The sequence below is a fragment of the Nicotiana sylvestris genome, chromosome 12 (genome assembly GCF_000393655.2).
Source record: "Nicotiana sylvestris chromosome 12, ASM39365v2, whole genome shotgun sequence".
Classification (NCBI taxonomy): Eukaryota; Viridiplantae; Streptophyta; class Magnoliopsida; order Solanales; family Solanaceae; genus Nicotiana; species Nicotiana sylvestris.
In genome coordinates, this window is record NC_091068.1 from 139,900,225 (window position 1) to 139,917,531 (window position 17,307).

At 37.9% G+C, this 17,307-nt stretch overlaps 1 protein-coding gene across 1 annotated transcript; it reads left to right on the forward strand.

Annotated features, from left to right (window-relative positions):
- Positions 1 to 260: 260 nt before the first annotated feature.
- On the forward strand, positions 261 to 10,539 carry LOC104247340 (DEAD-box ATP-dependent RNA helicase 38). Its single transcript, XM_009803323.2, has 8 exons — positions 261 to 630; positions 718 to 1,011; positions 1,190 to 1,417; positions 2,343 to 2,408; positions 4,307 to 4,723; positions 4,907 to 5,018; positions 6,348 to 6,433; positions 9,964 to 10,539. The coding sequence occupies exons 1-8, from the start codon at positions 400 to 402 to the stop codon at positions 10,024 to 10,026; spliced, it is 1,497 nt and encodes a 498-aa protein (XP_009801625.1). The 5' UTR covers positions 261 to 399; the 3' UTR covers positions 10,027 to 10,539.
- The last annotated feature ends 6,768 nt before the right edge of the window (positions 10,540 to 17,307 follow it).

Consider the following 17,307-nt stretch of genomic DNA (forward strand, 5'->3'; position numbering starts at 1 on the left):
ACAAAACCAAAAATTATTTTCAGGAAATTTCTTTCCAGAATTTCAAAAAATATTTTCCAATAAACATTTTCTTCATATGAAAACACTGTAGTGAAAATATTAGTGGGTTTGCAAAAAAATGCTAGTGGATTTCGAAAGAAAAGTATTAATGGGTTAAATCATGATTTTGAGAACTTAAAGCGGGATAGCAATAGATGGTGCAAGTGTAACTTCGTGAAAGTTGTGGGGTGCTACTGCAACTTACACTTCCACGGTACAGTTTGCCTGTTTTTAGTCGCAAATTAGCGTCATGCTAAAGCAAAGCAGAGCATAAGTCGGTCACAGGCTCACAGCTCCTACTATATATTTTACTTCCCTCCATTCTTCCTTTCACTTTCCCACTCTTTTGCCACAAGAATAATGGCTGACAGCTCAAATACTTCCAGTAGCACCGCCGCAACTACGACGGCAAACCCGCCGGAAATCAGAAGTTGGGCAGACGAAGCCGACGAGATCGATCAAGCCGAGAAGTCCTCTGCTGCTAATGAAAGCGATAGCGCCGAGCCCAAAATCGGATCTCTACAAATCGACGAGTCCAAAAGAGTCAACAATTCCACTCTCGATGATCCAGAAGATTCCAGAATAGAAGCCGTACGCTCTCCCTCACTCAATTGTAGCTTGCATTAAGTTGATTTTTTATACTTATAACTAAATTAGGGTTTAATTGGTGAAATATAGGTTACATCTGGCGACACGTTGTACAAATCAGCTAAGAGATTTGAGGATTTGAACTTATCTCCGGAGTTGTTGAAGGGATTATATGTAGAGATGAAGTTTGAGCGACCTAGTAAAATTCAAGAGATTAGTTTGCCTATGATTCTTACGCCGCCCTACAAGAATCTAATTGCTCAGGCTCATAATGGTTCTGGTAAAACTACTTGCTTTGTGCTTGGGATGTTGAGTCGGGTTGACCCTAAGCTTGCTGCCCCTCAAGCTCTCTGTATCTGCCCAACCAGAGAATTAGCAATTCAGGTTTGACATAAGTGCTACTCTTTGTCCTTTTTTGTTTGGATTTAAGTTGTATGTGCTGAAATACCAATCGAAAACTTATATGCACACTGTAATGAATTTTTGACAGTACCAAAACAAAAAGTTATATGCAATGACAATGTAATAAATTCTTTAGAGCATCATCTAATTTAACCTGCAGAATATGGAGGTTCTGTTGAAGATGGGGAAGTTCACTGGTATAACATCAGAGTTAGCTATCCCAGCAGATGCAGCCAATTACATACCAGTTTCAAAGCGGCCCCCGGTTTCAGCACAAGTAGTAATTGGCACACCCGGAACTATAAATAAGTGGGTGACAGCAAGGAAATTGGGCATGAGTTGCATGAAAATTCTCGTATTTGATGAAGCGGACCACATGTTGGCTGAGGTAACTGATTTTTTATCTGCATTGTTCCTTTGATTCCCCCCCCCCGGGTTATATTGATGTTAATGGTTATACATGTATGTTCTTAAAATCAGTTCTCTTTTTTTGTGTTTGTTGGTGTAAACATTTTGGATTTAGCGTTTGGTTTCTTAGATGGAAGGTAGTGTTGAGCTTAATGAGCTAATTTTCTGAATGTTAAATTGTCAATCGTCATGTTTTACGAACTTTGCTCTAAATGTTAACAATTTGTGCTTTGACGTGTTATCAATGACTTCCTTTTCTTTCCCTGGTGATGTGTGTGTGAGCACATTCTTTTTATGTGTTGTGATTGATCCTCCAGTATTTTTGTATTCAAGGTTACCAGCACTTGTTGCTAGGAGGAAAGAATATTGTTAGCTTTGCAGACGAATTCTTAGAAATTTTTAACTTTTTTTTAATGACATGCCTTACTCTGAAGAAGGAACTGACATACTAGAAGTAATCTGAAATGTAGTATGTAAATTCTGCATTTCCTGGATACAGTTATTTGTTTCATATGCTAGCTGGAATATTCGCATAAACATTAGGCTATCTTTCATGACATGTCAAGTGTGCTATAAAAGATAAGGCTCCATGTCATTAGCTTTTCTGCTTTTTGCCCCTCAATGCAGGATTCCCATTGAGTAACCGGCCTAGTATTAATTAAAACTGTATAATGGTTTAAAGTTGGGAGGCAATACATAATTCATGTATCTCAGGGTTGATGTAAATTACTACATAGTTGGCAGACAAGTTGTTTGCTGGTCCAATACTAACTATGAATTTGGAGCGGAGTGCTTACTCAAAAACGAAATGTATGACTGCGGACGATGAAAGCAGTCCAGTATTAAGACATTGTCTGAATTTCATGCTCGGTATCTGATTGCTTATTAATGTTCTTTGTGCACAGACTGGTTTTCAGGATGATTCCATAAGAATAATGAAGGCAATAGTCAAAGCCAGTGCTGACAGCCAGGTTGGTTAAAGTTTGGCCTTTAAAGTTACCTATTTTCAGTTAAAGTTACCTGATGATGGAATTCTCTTTGGGGGGTTTATTGCTGCTATTAATTATAGCTTTGTCTGTAAAAGAGTCCGAAAATATTAGAGATCACATGCGGAGATGATGCTCTCAATTGTTGAGCCTTAGAGTGCCGCGTTGCATTTTTACCTATTACAGAAAGAAGTGGTTGCTGTGTTGTTAATACTAAGAAGCTTGCTGACTCTATAATTTTACCAAGTATTGAACTATAATTCCAATGTTTTCGTGCCACGTCTTTGCACAAGGATGACTCACATTTTTAAGATGATTACACTCCCCTGGAAGACTTAATACCTCCTCCCCAAATAAATAATGATGTGCTATGGTGCTAGAAATGAGAACTTAGTTTATTGGGAGCTAGGTTAAATGTTGTTCTGCGGTGGTAGAAGTAAGATAGTATTAGTTCCTGGACTGGATCACAGAGCTAAGGTGTGTGGCTTATTTAAGCTAGGCATGCATAAGTTAAAATTATCTTTGTGACCAACTACCTTTTTGTTAGACAATGTGGCAGTATTGCCGGTAGTTTTCGCACTTCTTTTGTAGCTTCGTATTCCTAGTCCCTTTGCTATTACAAGCCGTGCTATTTGATGCTGTTATCTTATTTCTTTGCCATTGTTACTGTTTATTTATTACTCCCTCCGTTTCAATTTATGTGAACCCATTTGACTGGGCACGGAGTTTAAGAAAAGATAGAAGACTTTTGAACTTGTGGTGTAAAATGAAGCACATATATTTTGTGTGGCTATAAATCATTGCATAAAGGTAAATTGTTTCCAAATAGGGAAAGGGGTCATTCTTTTTGGCACGGACTAAAAAGGAAATAGGTTCACATAAATTGAAACAGAGGGAGTATGTCTTTTTCACTGTTCTTGAGCCGAGGGTCTATCAGAAACAACCTCTCTTTCTTCATAAGGTAGGGGTAAGGTCTGCGTACACATTACCCTCCCCAGACCCTACTGTGTGGGATTGCACTGGGTTTGCTGTTGTTTTTGCGGCCAACTGACCATGCATCCTCAAAGGAAAAGAGAAAATTTTGCATACATACGCGAATTTAGTATGTCAGAATCACAAATCAAGGTGACACTATTTTCTTTTAAATGACATTGGTGTTCTCCTAATTCCCTAGGATACCTGCTACCTCCCCCAACAGAGGTACCAGGTAAATCTTTCTACCAAAGGCTTAGACATATGGGAAGAGACCGCCTTGTTTTTTCTGGCCTACTAGGGTTTAAACCTAGGTCTCCCATGGTCTATTCCAGCTCTAGTGAGTGCTAGGTGGCACCGTTGGGTGCATCAAATTGACATTATGTTGTCATAACTAATTCAAATACTTCAAATACTTTTTCAGGAATTTGATGACTACATGAGATTTAGAATCAACCGGTCATATTTGTTGCTCACAAGTAATAGAAAGCAAACATTGTTTGTGTCGAGTTATTGGTGGAATTTTCAGTTTGTCTTACCTTTCATTACATCTCCTGAAAATAGAGCAAGCAGCTGTAGAGATTTGGAGAATAGTGGCTGCTGAATGTTTCCTCTATGTTTAGGGCTGGGGATTGGGATACCATACTACTTCTACCAATGTTTAAATCTTTACATCCTCATCTAGTGAGTGAGTATAGTTTGAGGCTTAATTTAAAGTGTACTTTGTGGAGCTGGTTAACACCTGAGTTTATTTTAGGCAAGAAGGGGATGGGACGTGAAGGGCGGCGGATGGGTCTGTGCTAATTTTTTGTTTATAATATGTTCTTGCTGCTAAGCATCCGTTGTTGGGGCGATTCGTTAGAAAAAAAAACTGATGTTCAACTTTTCTTTTTCATCATCTCAATTTGTAGGTGCTTCTGTTTTCTGCAACTTTTGGGGAAAATGTAAAAGCCTTTGTGACAAAAATTGTTAGAGATCTTTTCGTGAAAGATTACAACCAGATGTTTGTGAAGAAAGAAGAACTTTCGCTGGATTCAGTGAAGCAGTATAAAGTGCAGTGTCCGGATGAACTTTCAAAAGTCATGGTGATTAAAGACAAAATACTTGAACTAGGACAGAAGGTGGGGCAGACAATTATATTTGTTCGTACAAAAAATGGTGCGAGTATGTTGCATAAATCATTGGTTGACTATGGATATGAAGTGACAACAATTCAAGGTGCTTTGAAGCAAGAAGATAGAGACAAAATAATCAAGGAGTTCAAAGAAGGATTGACACAAGTTCTTATATCAACTGATCTTCTTGCTCGTGGATTTGACCAATCTCAGGTAAGTTTACATTTGAGTCTTTCCAGTTGCCAGCCAATATATGATATAAAATAAAAGTAAGGTTCTTTTGGATGTGTAACTTGTTTCATAGCAATGGTATCTGATTTTTGTAAATGGTTTCTTGCTTTCTGTTTTGATGGTTGACATTTAGTAGCCCTAAAAGCTACTACAATCTGTTCGCAGGTTAATTTGGTGGTTAATTATGATCTCCCGGTGAGACATGAGAGTCCATCAGAGCCAGATCATGAGGTATACTTGCATCGGATTGGTAGAGCTGGGCGTTTTGGCCGCAAAGGTAATATGTTTCCACTTTTTCATGCATGCTTCCCTGCTGTTGTCAGTATCTATGCTTATTACAAATTATTTATTACAGTGTCTGTGGTGCATTTCTCAAGAGCATGGAAGAAATTAAGGAAATAGACTTGAATATAATAACGAATCAATAATTACCAAGGGACATATATTTAGCCTGAAATACTGAGATGTTCGGTCTTGAAAAAAGGATTTTAGTCTTAAGCGTTAATTGAGAGGTTGTAATTGTTTAGCCGAGGGTCATTCGGAGACAGTCTCCCTACCCTTCCGTGGAATTGAGAGGTAAGGCTGCGTACATCCTACCCTCCCCAGACCCCACTTGGTGGGGTCATACTGGGTAGTTGTTGTTGTTGTAATTGTTTTTGTAGTTCACCAGGATGAGATCCCCTTGAGAACACAGAGATATGTAGGGAAGAAGCACTTCAAAATATGTACTATATGAAAATTTCTGGACTGCTTTTGTTAGTATAGAAATTCTCAAGCTTTCCAATTTAAAAAGATTCATTTAATATGTACTCACTAAGAAAATCCATGGTGACATGAAACAAGATTTATTCCCTTACTATTTATTCTTCTTTTTTGATTTTTCTGTTTGACAGTAAAAGTATTTTTTGCTAAATAGTTGTAGAATTTACTGTTTAAATATTAGTGTTGATCAGTAGTATCGTAGAAATAAAACAAACAATCAGTGACGCCATTCCAAGCACAGAGAAAATATGCTAACTGACAAGAACTGCTGACTCTTAGTGACAAAGGAAAGGAAATGCTGGACTGCACATGTATAAATTAGTGCAAGAATAAGGTGTTTGCCCTGTGACACAGGAGCAGCATTGGTTCCCTGTAATTGAAGATTATTGGCTACCCATGAAAGAACCTTCTTAACCTGATGAACTGCAATAAATCTACATTTGCAATAAATGCTTTCTCCCATAATAGCCAATGATTATGGTGTCTCCTGGAAGCGAGCTTTAGGATCTGAAAGGGAGGTTCAATAACTTCTTTAAATACAGCGATCACTTGACAAGATAACATCTAGTAGTTTTCTTGTTCCATTAGAAGATGAGGAACCAAATGGATGATGCAATGTGCAACCCTTTTGCTAAGTGCTCATTCTTAAACGGATGACTTAATGTGTATTTGTTGCCTTTTGGAAAATAAATCAACAGAGAACAGATAAGATGGTGGCTTGGCGAAATAACCGATAGACTTGTGTTAATTCGTCTGATGATAGAATATGACTGAAATGAGTCATATATAATTGTTACCTAGTTATGGAACGTGCTTAATATGAGTTTCCTTTTGTGTTGAGCAGGTGCCATATTCAACTTGCTCTGCAATGACCGGGACGACATGCTAATGTCAAAGATTGAGAATCATTTCAACAGTCAAGTGACGGAGGCATGTATCTACTGTTTGTATTACTGCATCTTGGGCTTTGCTTTATTACCGACATTTAGGATCTTACCTGCTATTGCTCTAGGGTTAGGTCATACCTGCTTATGTTCATGGTCTTCTGAACTAATGCTGGAATAGTAACATGATTAACCAATAAACAGGGTTGGTGATTTTTTTGCCTGAAACTAGTTTAAAGTATATTTCCCCAATTGATTCAAGAGATTGAGAAACCTGTCGCTTTAGAATCTCTCCACTTTATTTGTTTGGGGGGGGGGGTGCAAATTCACTATAGTAAAAACTACTATCTACAATTCCAAGTAAAATGTTTATGCAGATGCAATTCGAGATAAAAGTAAGACAAATAAACCATTTACCTTATGGTCGAATGCGACATTTGCAGTATGTTATTCACCCAAAAAATTAAAATAAAGAATCTGGCCAATTTCTCCAAAAAAATGAAAAAGAAAACATCTGGAAAAAACCGTATGATTCCCTTCAATAAGGAGTTCAAGAGTAGCTATGTTAACCCGGGAGTTTTTTTTTTTTTTTTTGGGGGGGGGGGGAGGGGGGGGGTCCCGCGTACTGTGTAAGTAGAATTTTCTTATATACATTGTTGTGATCTGCATATATTTAAAAAAAGAGAGCATATTGTGCTTAGAGAAACCGGAGTTACAAGACCCAAAAAAGAACAAATAAAAAGATAGTCCTGAGAGATCCCAAGATGTGAACTACAGAATCTACATTTTCTGTTAAGAGCTTCTTTGCACCAAAAATGAAACAAAAATATACAATTCATGATGATCTTGTGATCAGAATTTGCTATTCCTTCAAAACATCTGAAGTTCATTTCCTTCCAAATTGTCCAACAAATACATGCAGGGACCATGTTCCACCAAGACTTCTTCCTTAATAGGTTGGCTGGATTATTCCAGCATGCTATCATTTCTGCGGTTGTCTTGGGCATTGTCCAATTTAGACCTTTCAAACTCATAAACAGCTGCCATAACCTTGCTGGTTACTCTGCAGTGTAGAAACAAGTGACTCTTGTTTTCAACTCCCTCTTCACACATGAAACATCTTACTGTCATGTGTTAAGACAGCCTCCTTAACCACTAAACCAGCAGAAACATGCCAATTTGAAAGGGATGTTCACCTTCCAGATGTGCTTCCAGTGCCAAGGCCCAATGTGCTGGATAATCATATCTGTTCAGTACCTATAGACTGACTTCACAGAGAAAACTCCTCTGCTATTACAACAACAACAACAACCCAGTATAATCCCACAAGTGGGATTTGGGGAGGGTAGGATGTACGCAGCCTTACCTCTACCCTGGAAGGGCAGGGAAACTGTTTCCGATAGACCCTAGGCTAAAGAAGGTAAAGGAAGCCCTGATATCAAGTAATAGCAAGACAAGTAATTAGAAAACTAAATCGAAGATAGCAACAAAGAATATGAAAGGGGTACTGATAACAAGTAATAGCAAGATAGTATACAACAACAACGACCCAGTAAAGTCCCACTAAGTGGGGTCTGGGGAAGGTAGTGTGTACGCAGACCTTACCCCTACCACGACATGGCAGAGAGGCTGTTTTCGATAGATCCTCGTGCCAGGAAGATGGAAATAAAACAAGAAAAGACAATTCATCAGTATTGTCAACATAACCATAGAAATAATGACAGCATCCTAAAAACCATAAAATAGATGACATGCAATACCAATAACTCGCAACTAAGGTCTAGAGCTATGGAAAACAGTAAGGTTAGTGTGAACTCTACATTAACCACAAGCCGTCTAGGACCAACCTACTCATACTCGCTTCACCCCCGAAATGGAGAAGGAGAGCTCGACTACCACTCTATCCTACAACCCTAATGCTCGACCTCCAGACCTTCCTATCAAGGGCCATGTCCTCGGAAATCTGCAATCGTGCCATGTCCTGCCTGATCACCTCTCCCCAATACTTCATAGCCTGTCCTCTACCTCTTCTCGTACCCACTAAAGCCAACCGCTCACACCTCCTCGATAGCAAGATAGTATATTTAGAGAAATAACTCCAAGGCTGAACACGAGAATATGGAGGAAGTACTGCTAGTTTACTACGGGATTACCGATGGCAAGTAATAACGGAACAAGACATGCGAATATAGCAAACTAAGGAGGAAAAAAAAAGGGTACCATACTGGCACTAATACTATCGAACTAGAGAAGACAAAGGGAAATACACGACTACCTACTAACCTTCTACCCTAATTTTCAACCTCCACACCCTTCTATCTACGGTCATGTCATCGGTCAGCTCAAGCTGCTCCATGTTACCTCTCCCCAAGACTTCTTTGGCCTACCTCTACCCTTTCTCTCACCTCCCAAAGCCAAGACTGGAGCATCCGTGCTTCTCGTCTTAACATGCCCGAACCTTCTCAACCTTGCCTCACGCATCTTTGCCTCCACAGTGGCCACTCCCACCTTGTCCCGAATAACTTCATTCCTAATTCTATCCAACCTAGTATGCCCACACATCCATTTAGACTGTCCTCCCCTTCTTTTTTTTTTGGTTTGTGGGGGTTTGGAGGGGGGGGGGGTATAAGGAGACTGTCCTGCTCTACTGTGTACCTTTGAAAGCCTCCAACAGTTTTAGAAGTTCAGTCGCGTTAGCAACCTCCCAATTGTTTAGAAGTCTTCTGGAGGTAAAATTTCACCCTTGTTTGCTCCAAGTCTCTGCCACTGTTTCTTGAGGAGGTTGCACTAATTTGAATAGATCTGGAAATATGTCTTTGAGAGGACCATTTCCAATCCAGTCATCATTCCAAAAAACAGCCTCGACTCCATTACCAACTTTTATGCCGACATTGCAGATCAAACCAGGTCATAAGGATCTAATAGATTTCCTGGCGCTTACCCCATAAGTAGCAGAAATTTCTCTTGTGCACCGGTGTCCCTCTACCCCATATTTCTCCTTGATTACTTGTCTCCAAGGAGCCTGTTTTCTACAGAGGGAATCTCCATAGTCATTTCATTAGTAAGCTTTTGTTGTGTTGTCTCAGATTCCTGATTCCAAGACCTCCTTCCTTCTTGCTTTTTGTTAAAGTCTTCCATTTGACTAAATGAAAGCACCTCTTCCCCTTGTTTCCTTGCCAGATAAAATTTTTCCTCAATGTATCAAGTTAGGCAGCTAGGTTTTGGTTCCATGAATTTTGATTTTAGGATCATTCAATCACATAGCTGGGTTGCATCTTTATAGCAAGTTAACAACCATGACTTGAATGACCCATTGTGTCGCAACAACTTTCGTATGGCGAGTTTGGACTTAAAATAAAGTATGTACGTTGCTTATGAGATATTGAGATATGGTAGACTTCAGAGATAATCTTTTGCTACAGTAGAATGCCAACATAGTTGAGCTTTTCGTGGTTGGGAATTGGTGCATAACAGCATGAATTATTTTGCAGTTTTGGTTCAATTTGGTATAATTCCTCATGTCAGTGGCCATGGAAACATTAGATTCAACTTGATTGTTCCATGTTCATTATGCAGATCGCCTCATGGAAGAGCGATGAAGATTTTGAGAATGCTCTGAAGAAAGCTGGCTTGCTCTAAGCTGAATAGAATCTGCTGCCTTTATTGGTTAGCAGATCTCAGGAGGTTGATGCGCTCCGTAGATCACATTAATTGAGATGTTGCCTCACTTTGGAGAACTTCTTTTTGACAGTATCTGTATTTCACTGCGGTGGCATCAGCAATACAAATTGTAAATTGATGGCATGTTTTCAGTTATTTGGTCTTTGTCAGCATGGTTGTTCGTCCTGTCTTGGTAAATTTGTTGTATTCATTTTCTCCCCAAAAAAACGACTTTGAGTAAAACAGACTGGTAATGCTGGAAATGGCTTTTTTACTGTTACCACAGCAGAGGCCTAGAGTGATCCTGAAAAGCAGAGGTTATTCGTATGAGGAGCGTTGAATGCACTACCCAGCTTGGGATTACTATTGTTCTCTCTTTCTCTCTCAGGCTTGCTGCATACTCTTAGTCTCTTACAATATTGGATGCACTCTATCCATTAGGTTTTCTGTTATTCTTTCCTCGAATCTAGTTTTGAAATTTTTATTTGCTGATTGCTTTCGTCTATAACCTTCGACTTCACCTTAATTGGTTGAAAGATGTGTTAAGTTACACATCTACCAGCCAGAATGAGCCGTGAGCCAATATAAAGTGAAACTACTTCCCTTGGCACCTAGCACGCTTGGGGTGGTAACAGATATAGAAAAATTATAATTCGGGGGGGGGGGGAGATTGTAATAAAGAATATCTTTCTTTAAGCGTACAAGTTACAAACTAAGTCAAGTTTAAGTGGGATATTTACCTTTAATCCTACAGCAAGAAGAATGGTAAGAGCAGGAAAGTAAAGAGAGTCCGAAAAGGGATTTTATGTAGGTCACCAACTTATTGTTTGACACTGTTAAAACTAAACTTAAGCTTCCTTTGAGCCAAATACGAGCTACAATTTGAGATGTAGATGTCTAACCATGGACAGTTCATGCCACTCTATATAATTATCTATGTATACAAATATTACAGTCAAAAGTGGAGTCAAAATTTTAACTTTATGGGTTGTGAATGACGGTTTCAAATGTTAATAACTGGATTTTAAATTTAATATTTGTACATATTCAATAGATTTCTTAACATAAATATACTATTTGAACAAAAGTTATTAGGTTCAGCAGAATCCATAGCCGGGCTTCTAGCTTTACCCCTACCCCTGCATACAGCTATAATACATCAGCATCAACCGACCAACTAGTAGAAAAACATCCAAATATGACAAATTAAAGGTCGATAGCACCAACTGAAATTCTTGTTACATCACATAATATTCTAATTAATTTCTATATGCATAACTCTTACAACAAACTCTGCCTTTTTATTCTCATGCAGACATCAGTCCTCCACTATAGTCGCATTCTTATTATTTTCTCTCTATTTTATCGTCCATTTAACTTCCACTTGTTGCAAAGCCCACCACACCTTTGGATCCTTCACATCTTCTATAGACCTACTAAAACGTCATTCTAAGAATATATATAATTAAAAGTATCCCATTTTATTGGAAATATTTTACAACTAACTCTACCTAAAAATTACCTAAAATTGTGGCTAGGAATATAGGATTAAGTGGGGAGTTAATAAATTAGCACGTCTGCACTTCTGGAACTAACTATTTATTTAAATAACTAATAGTCTAAAAATGGTTGAATATCCTTTTCTTCGAACAACCATATCTTGATTATAAGTCCATTACAAATATAACGTTGCATTTTATATTTAAAAATAAACTTATAAATTTCTTATTTTAATATATTATTATAGCCATAAACCTATCACGACAAATTCGATATCACAAATTCCAAAAAATCTTTCTTTCTGGTCAAACTCATCGATATTTAATACTATATCTAAATTAAAAATTAAGTAAAACATAAATTCCAACCCTTACAGTTATTTAGTTGAACCATTCAAAGTTTTTTTTTTCCTGTGTGTTTGGGGGGAGGGGGGTTTCTTTTTTGAGAACACGTTCAGCTTTGTATATGACAAAATTCTTAAACAAGGGGACAAAACCAGAAAAGATAAACTAAATAATTATTTTTTTCTTTAATTATATAAATGGCTAGAATAAAGGGATACTCCAACATACTATAAACTAGTTCAAGTTTCATTCTGATGCAAACCTTCACACCATTTCCTTAAAAGCAAAAACCTCAAAAAATCACAACCATATATCATCTTTCTTCATATGGAAAACATAAGAGATAATAATCCTCCAGTCTCAACTTCAAGATCTTTTTTTGCCCCTTTACTTGTTTCAATGATCGGTATATTTTGCACAGCTTTAGCATTAGTAATATACCATTTCATCTTAACCAAATATTGCCTAAGGAGAAGTACACAACAGACCATACACAGTACTGTTCTAAGGCCAAATTCTGAAACCCATAATTTAGCCAAGGGAGTAGACCAAAAAATCTTGGAAAAAATCCCTATTTTGGCTTATAATTCAATCCTCAAAAATGGCCTATTTCGTGTAGATCAAAATGAGTGTTCTATTTGTTTAGGTGAATTGGAAGATGAAGAAATGGTACGTTTGTTGCCTAATTGCCGGCACGCTTTCCACGTGCCATGTATTGACCAGTGGTTCGTGGTGCATGCAAGTTGTCCTGTCTGTCGTTCTTCAGTAACAGAGACACATGTCATGTATTTATTGGATCTCCTACTAGTGTCGGAAATTAATCATGAAAATTCTTCTTCTTCTTCGTCAGAATTACAATGTCATGGCATGCTTAGACATTGTGTATCATTGGTAGTACCTAATAAAGAGAGGAGATTATCACCATCTCAAAGAAGATTAATTCCAGGATTAAGGAGATCATTATCTATGGATTACTCTTTTATAGTCATAAATAGAGAGAAATTAGAAGAAGATTTATTATTATTAAGGAGCAAATCAATGAAGAATAATTATGATGGAGTTTCAACAAAGTTATTGAGGTCCTTGTCACGACTTCGTATGGGAAAGAAAGGTTTAATTATTCCCTACTAATTATGCATTAATTCTCAGTTCTTGATCAAATAACTTTGTAGCCAGAGATTTGTTCAATAAATTGGTGATATAGACTAGGAAGTGAATTAATTTTAAATATTTACTCTTCTTGCTCTCCTTTGCCATTGGATTTTCTAGTTGATCAAGAAATCAAACTTATTGAATTTTAACTTAATTTTTTTAATTGAGTAAATTTTTCTCTCTATTTTTTTCCCTCTAAATTTGTATAAACATTGAATCACATCTGGATCATATTCTCGAAACGAGTTCGGCACGTCGCTGAAAAGGCACATTATTATCACTTTTAGCCTGCGCATAAACTATTTACATTCAGTAATTAAAAAAGTATATAAATTTTGTATCAGTTTTGGATATATATATAATTTTAAAAGCGGCTATACATTGTCATTTTCTCAATTTTAATCGGGAGGTTTAACAACTACTAGGTATACATAACGTAAAAATGGCGTGTAGTAGCCACTAATTAAGGGTGTCTTTAATTTTTATCCACTAATTATAATGCTCAGCAAAAATAGCCACTACTAATAGAAAAAAGATAATTTTACCCTTTCTTCCTCTCTTTCGCGTTGCATTTTCATCTGGAATACCCAAGGTGATTTCACGGCCGGCCTCCTCCATGCTTGGTCAATAGCATCGGGTCTATTAGTGGCCCCAATTACTAGGATATAACCAGGTCCATCACGAGATCCTTCTGATTTTGCTTCACTATTTCTTTTACCAATACGTACAGTAGTTCCTTTTGCATCATCAAAATTTTCAAGTTCTGAATTTTTGAGCAGATGTCTCAATTACGTACAGTAATTTCTTTCTTACCTTGTTTTTGTTTCTTTTGAGTTCAAGGATTAAAAGTTAAGGACAGACAGTCCTTAAATTTGACATGCAGGTTCAAAAGATAAGGACAGACAGTCCTTAACTTGTAGTTTCAAGTTCAAAACTTAAGGACAGTCAGTATTTAAGTTATTGTTTCAAGTTCAAAACTTAAGGACTTTCTGTCCTTAACTTTGAGTTTCAGGTTCAAAACTTAAGGACAGGCAGTCCTTAACTTATAGTTTCAAGTTCAAAACTTAAGGACAGACAGTCCTTAAGTTATTGTTTCAAGTTCAAAACTTAAGGACTGTCTATCTTTAACTTTGAGTTTAAAGTTCAAAAGTTAAGGACATGCAGTCTTTAACTTACAGTTACACGTTCAAAAGTTAAGGACAAGCAGTACTTAACTTAGAGTTACAAGTTCAAAAGTTAAGGACGCTTGGTTTTGAAGTTTGAGTTCCAAGTTTAAAAGTTAAGGACATGTAGTCCCGAAGTCCTGAACTTAGAGTTTCAAGTTCAAAAGTTAAGGACATGTAGTCCTGAAGTTAAGGACATGTAGTCCTGAAGTTAAGGACATGAGCAGAAGGGTATTTTCGTCCAAGCAGTTAAAGTTTATTAAATCAGTGGCTAAAGACTAAATACATTTAAAAAGCTGGCTTTAAAATAAAGACATGAGCGGTTAGTGGCTATCTGTGCACATTGCCCGGTGTTCAATCACATCGTATTTGAGATACCCGACTGGACTTCTGTTATTGGATTTCTGAATCTACGTACCCTCCCCATTTGGCATTTTGAATATATATATATATATATATATATATATATATATATATATATATATTATATTATACATATATTATACATTGACCGGCTATTTTTAATTTAAAAGATTAGGTGGACAACTTCTTTTTTAGTGACCACATGAACTTGCGCATTCGAGAACTGCATCATCTAGACAAGTAATTCCTTAGTAGGGGTAGCAATTTAAGCCCAAATCTATTCAATTGAACCAACTCGTTCAAGGTTAGACTGATCATTAACCCGCCCATGGTTGAACCCCTCTCATTTTGACCCATTCATCTTAGCCCATCTAAAGTTGCGCTGATTTTTAGTCCAAATTATTCCATGAGAAACTTTGCTAAAATATTTTTAAAATAATTTTTTTAATTTGATGTATTATATGTCGCTCCCCGTTTTCTCGCGAAAGCGGGCTTCGATGTTGTCACGACCCTAAATCCGGACCTGATCGTGATGGCGCCTATCGTGAAACAAGGCCAGCTGACACAACACCCAATTCAATTTTAACATTTATAATAATACAATTTAAGTCAGTAACATACTATAAATCACAAAATAAAAGTGAGATAGGACATTTGCAAAAATAAACACATCCCGATATCGGGATGTCACCAGTCATGAGCATCTAACATAAGTCTAAGAATATGAAAACAAGGACTACACAGTCTATTACAGAATCCAGTACAAGGGGAAAACAAAGATAAGAGGGAGAAACACTGGGCTGCAAACGTCGAGCAGCTACCTAGTGAACTCCGAATAGCCCGTTGGAAGCAGTCAACCCTCGCTAGCAGGGCCCGAGGCTCCTGTATCTACATGCAGAGTGCAGGGAGTAATGTGAGTACTCCAACTCAATGAGTAATAAAAAATAAATGAAGATTGAGCGATAAGAAAACATGTAAAAACACAACAAAATGCTACAAAGAGGCAGTGTAAAACCAATACAATGCAATAAAACAATGAAATCTTATAAAAACACCTTAGTTCAGTATAAGCTTATTTAAAACATCTTTTTAATAGTTAAACAAGTAAATGAAAAGCAGCGAGAAAAGATAAACACATAAAATCAGCCCCTCGGGAACAATATCAACAGAATCAGCCCCTCGGGCAATAACATGGAACAACACCAGCCCCTCGGGCTATATCACATATCACACTGGGTACCCGCGCTCACTGGGGGTGTACAGACTCCTAAAGGAGTCCCTTACGGCCCAAGCGCAATATCAAGCTATCTCGTGGCATAATCAATAGGCTCTCGACCTCCTATCAAGCCACCTTGTGGCATACAACTTAGGCCTTCGGCCTCATAATCATAATCAGTACAACACTATTGTGGTGTCCAGCCCGATCCCATAATAATCCTTACAACACAGGCCCTCGGCCCTACTCAGTCAGAAAAATCTCTAAAAGCCACTTGACTAAAGTAAAAAAATATGCAGCCCAAAAATATCATTTAAGATGTTAAAACAGAGTAAACATGGTTGAGTTTTGAAAACAGTGAAAAATAGCATGACTGAGTACAAATATGAAATTAAAACAGTGAGGAAATAGCAATAAAAATCCCCTAAGGGTCCAAACAACTGGCACAAGGCCCAAATATAGTATTCAACCCAAAACATGATGATAACAAACAATTTTCAATCAAATACGTGGTAAAATAGTCATACGGGATGGACTAAGTCACAATCCCCAACGGTGCACGACCCCACGCTCGTTATCTAGCATGTGAGTTACCTCAATATAGCACAACGATGTAAAATCTGGGGTTTCATACCCTTAGGACAACATTTACAATCATTACTCACCTCTATCCGGTCCAAACTCTAGCCCATGATGCCTTTGCCTCTCGAATCGGCCTTCTGATGCTCCAAATCTAACCAAAATCAGTGCAAAACCATCAAAACATGCTAAGGGAACAAAGCCCACTCGAAAGAAATCAAATTACAACACAAATCCCGAAATTGACCAAACTCGACCCCCGGGCCCACGTCTCGGAATCCGATAAAAATTACATCAATAGACTCTTTATCACTCCCCGAGTTCATTCATATCAAAAGAACCAAAATCCAACCACAAACGACCCCTCAAATTCCAAATTCTAGGTCTCCAATTACAACCCCTAGTTCTTCGATATTTAGGCTTAAATTCTATAAGTTCCATGATTAATTAGGTAGAAATCACATTAGGATTGAGTATTAAGTCCATAAATCTTACCTCCAAGTGTTCCCCCTTGATTCCCTATTCAATCCCCTTCAAAAAGCTTCAAAATCGCCCAAAAATGGATGAACTTAGACCCAAAATCGCGGAAATGAGTCTTTTAAACATTCTGCCCAGCACTTAAAAATCCGTCATCGTGAACGCGGTCAATGCCTCGCGTTCGCGAAGCACAAATTTGAGTTGACCAATTTTCCCTTCATCGCGAACGTGACCCAAGCGAACGCGAACCTTTAGCTTCACAACTCCTCGCGAACTCGGCCACCCACTCGCGAACGCGAAGGCTAATCTGATCTGGACCCAGTTGCTAGTTTTTCCTCTACGCGAACACGACTAACACACGCGAACGTGATGACCATTGAGCTCAACCCTTCGCGATCGTGGGATCTCCTTCGCGAACGCGAAGGCCAACTTCACAACCTACCATCTTAACCCTTCGCGAACGCGA

Bases quoted from the DNA above. Each gene is read 5' to 3' on its own strand.
- LOC104247340 (XM_009803323.2), top strand. From the start codon at position 400: ATGGCTGACAGCTCAAATACTTCCAGTAGCACCGCCGCAACTACGACG. The intron at 2,409-4,306 runs GTTGGTTAAAGT...CTCAATTTGTAG, and splicing joins AAGCCAGTGCTGACAGCCAG to GTGCTTCTGTTTTCTGCAAC. The intron at 6,434-9,963 runs GCATGTATCTAC...TTCATTATGCAG, and splicing joins TCAACAGTCAAGTGACGGAG to ATCGCCTCATGGAAGAGCGA.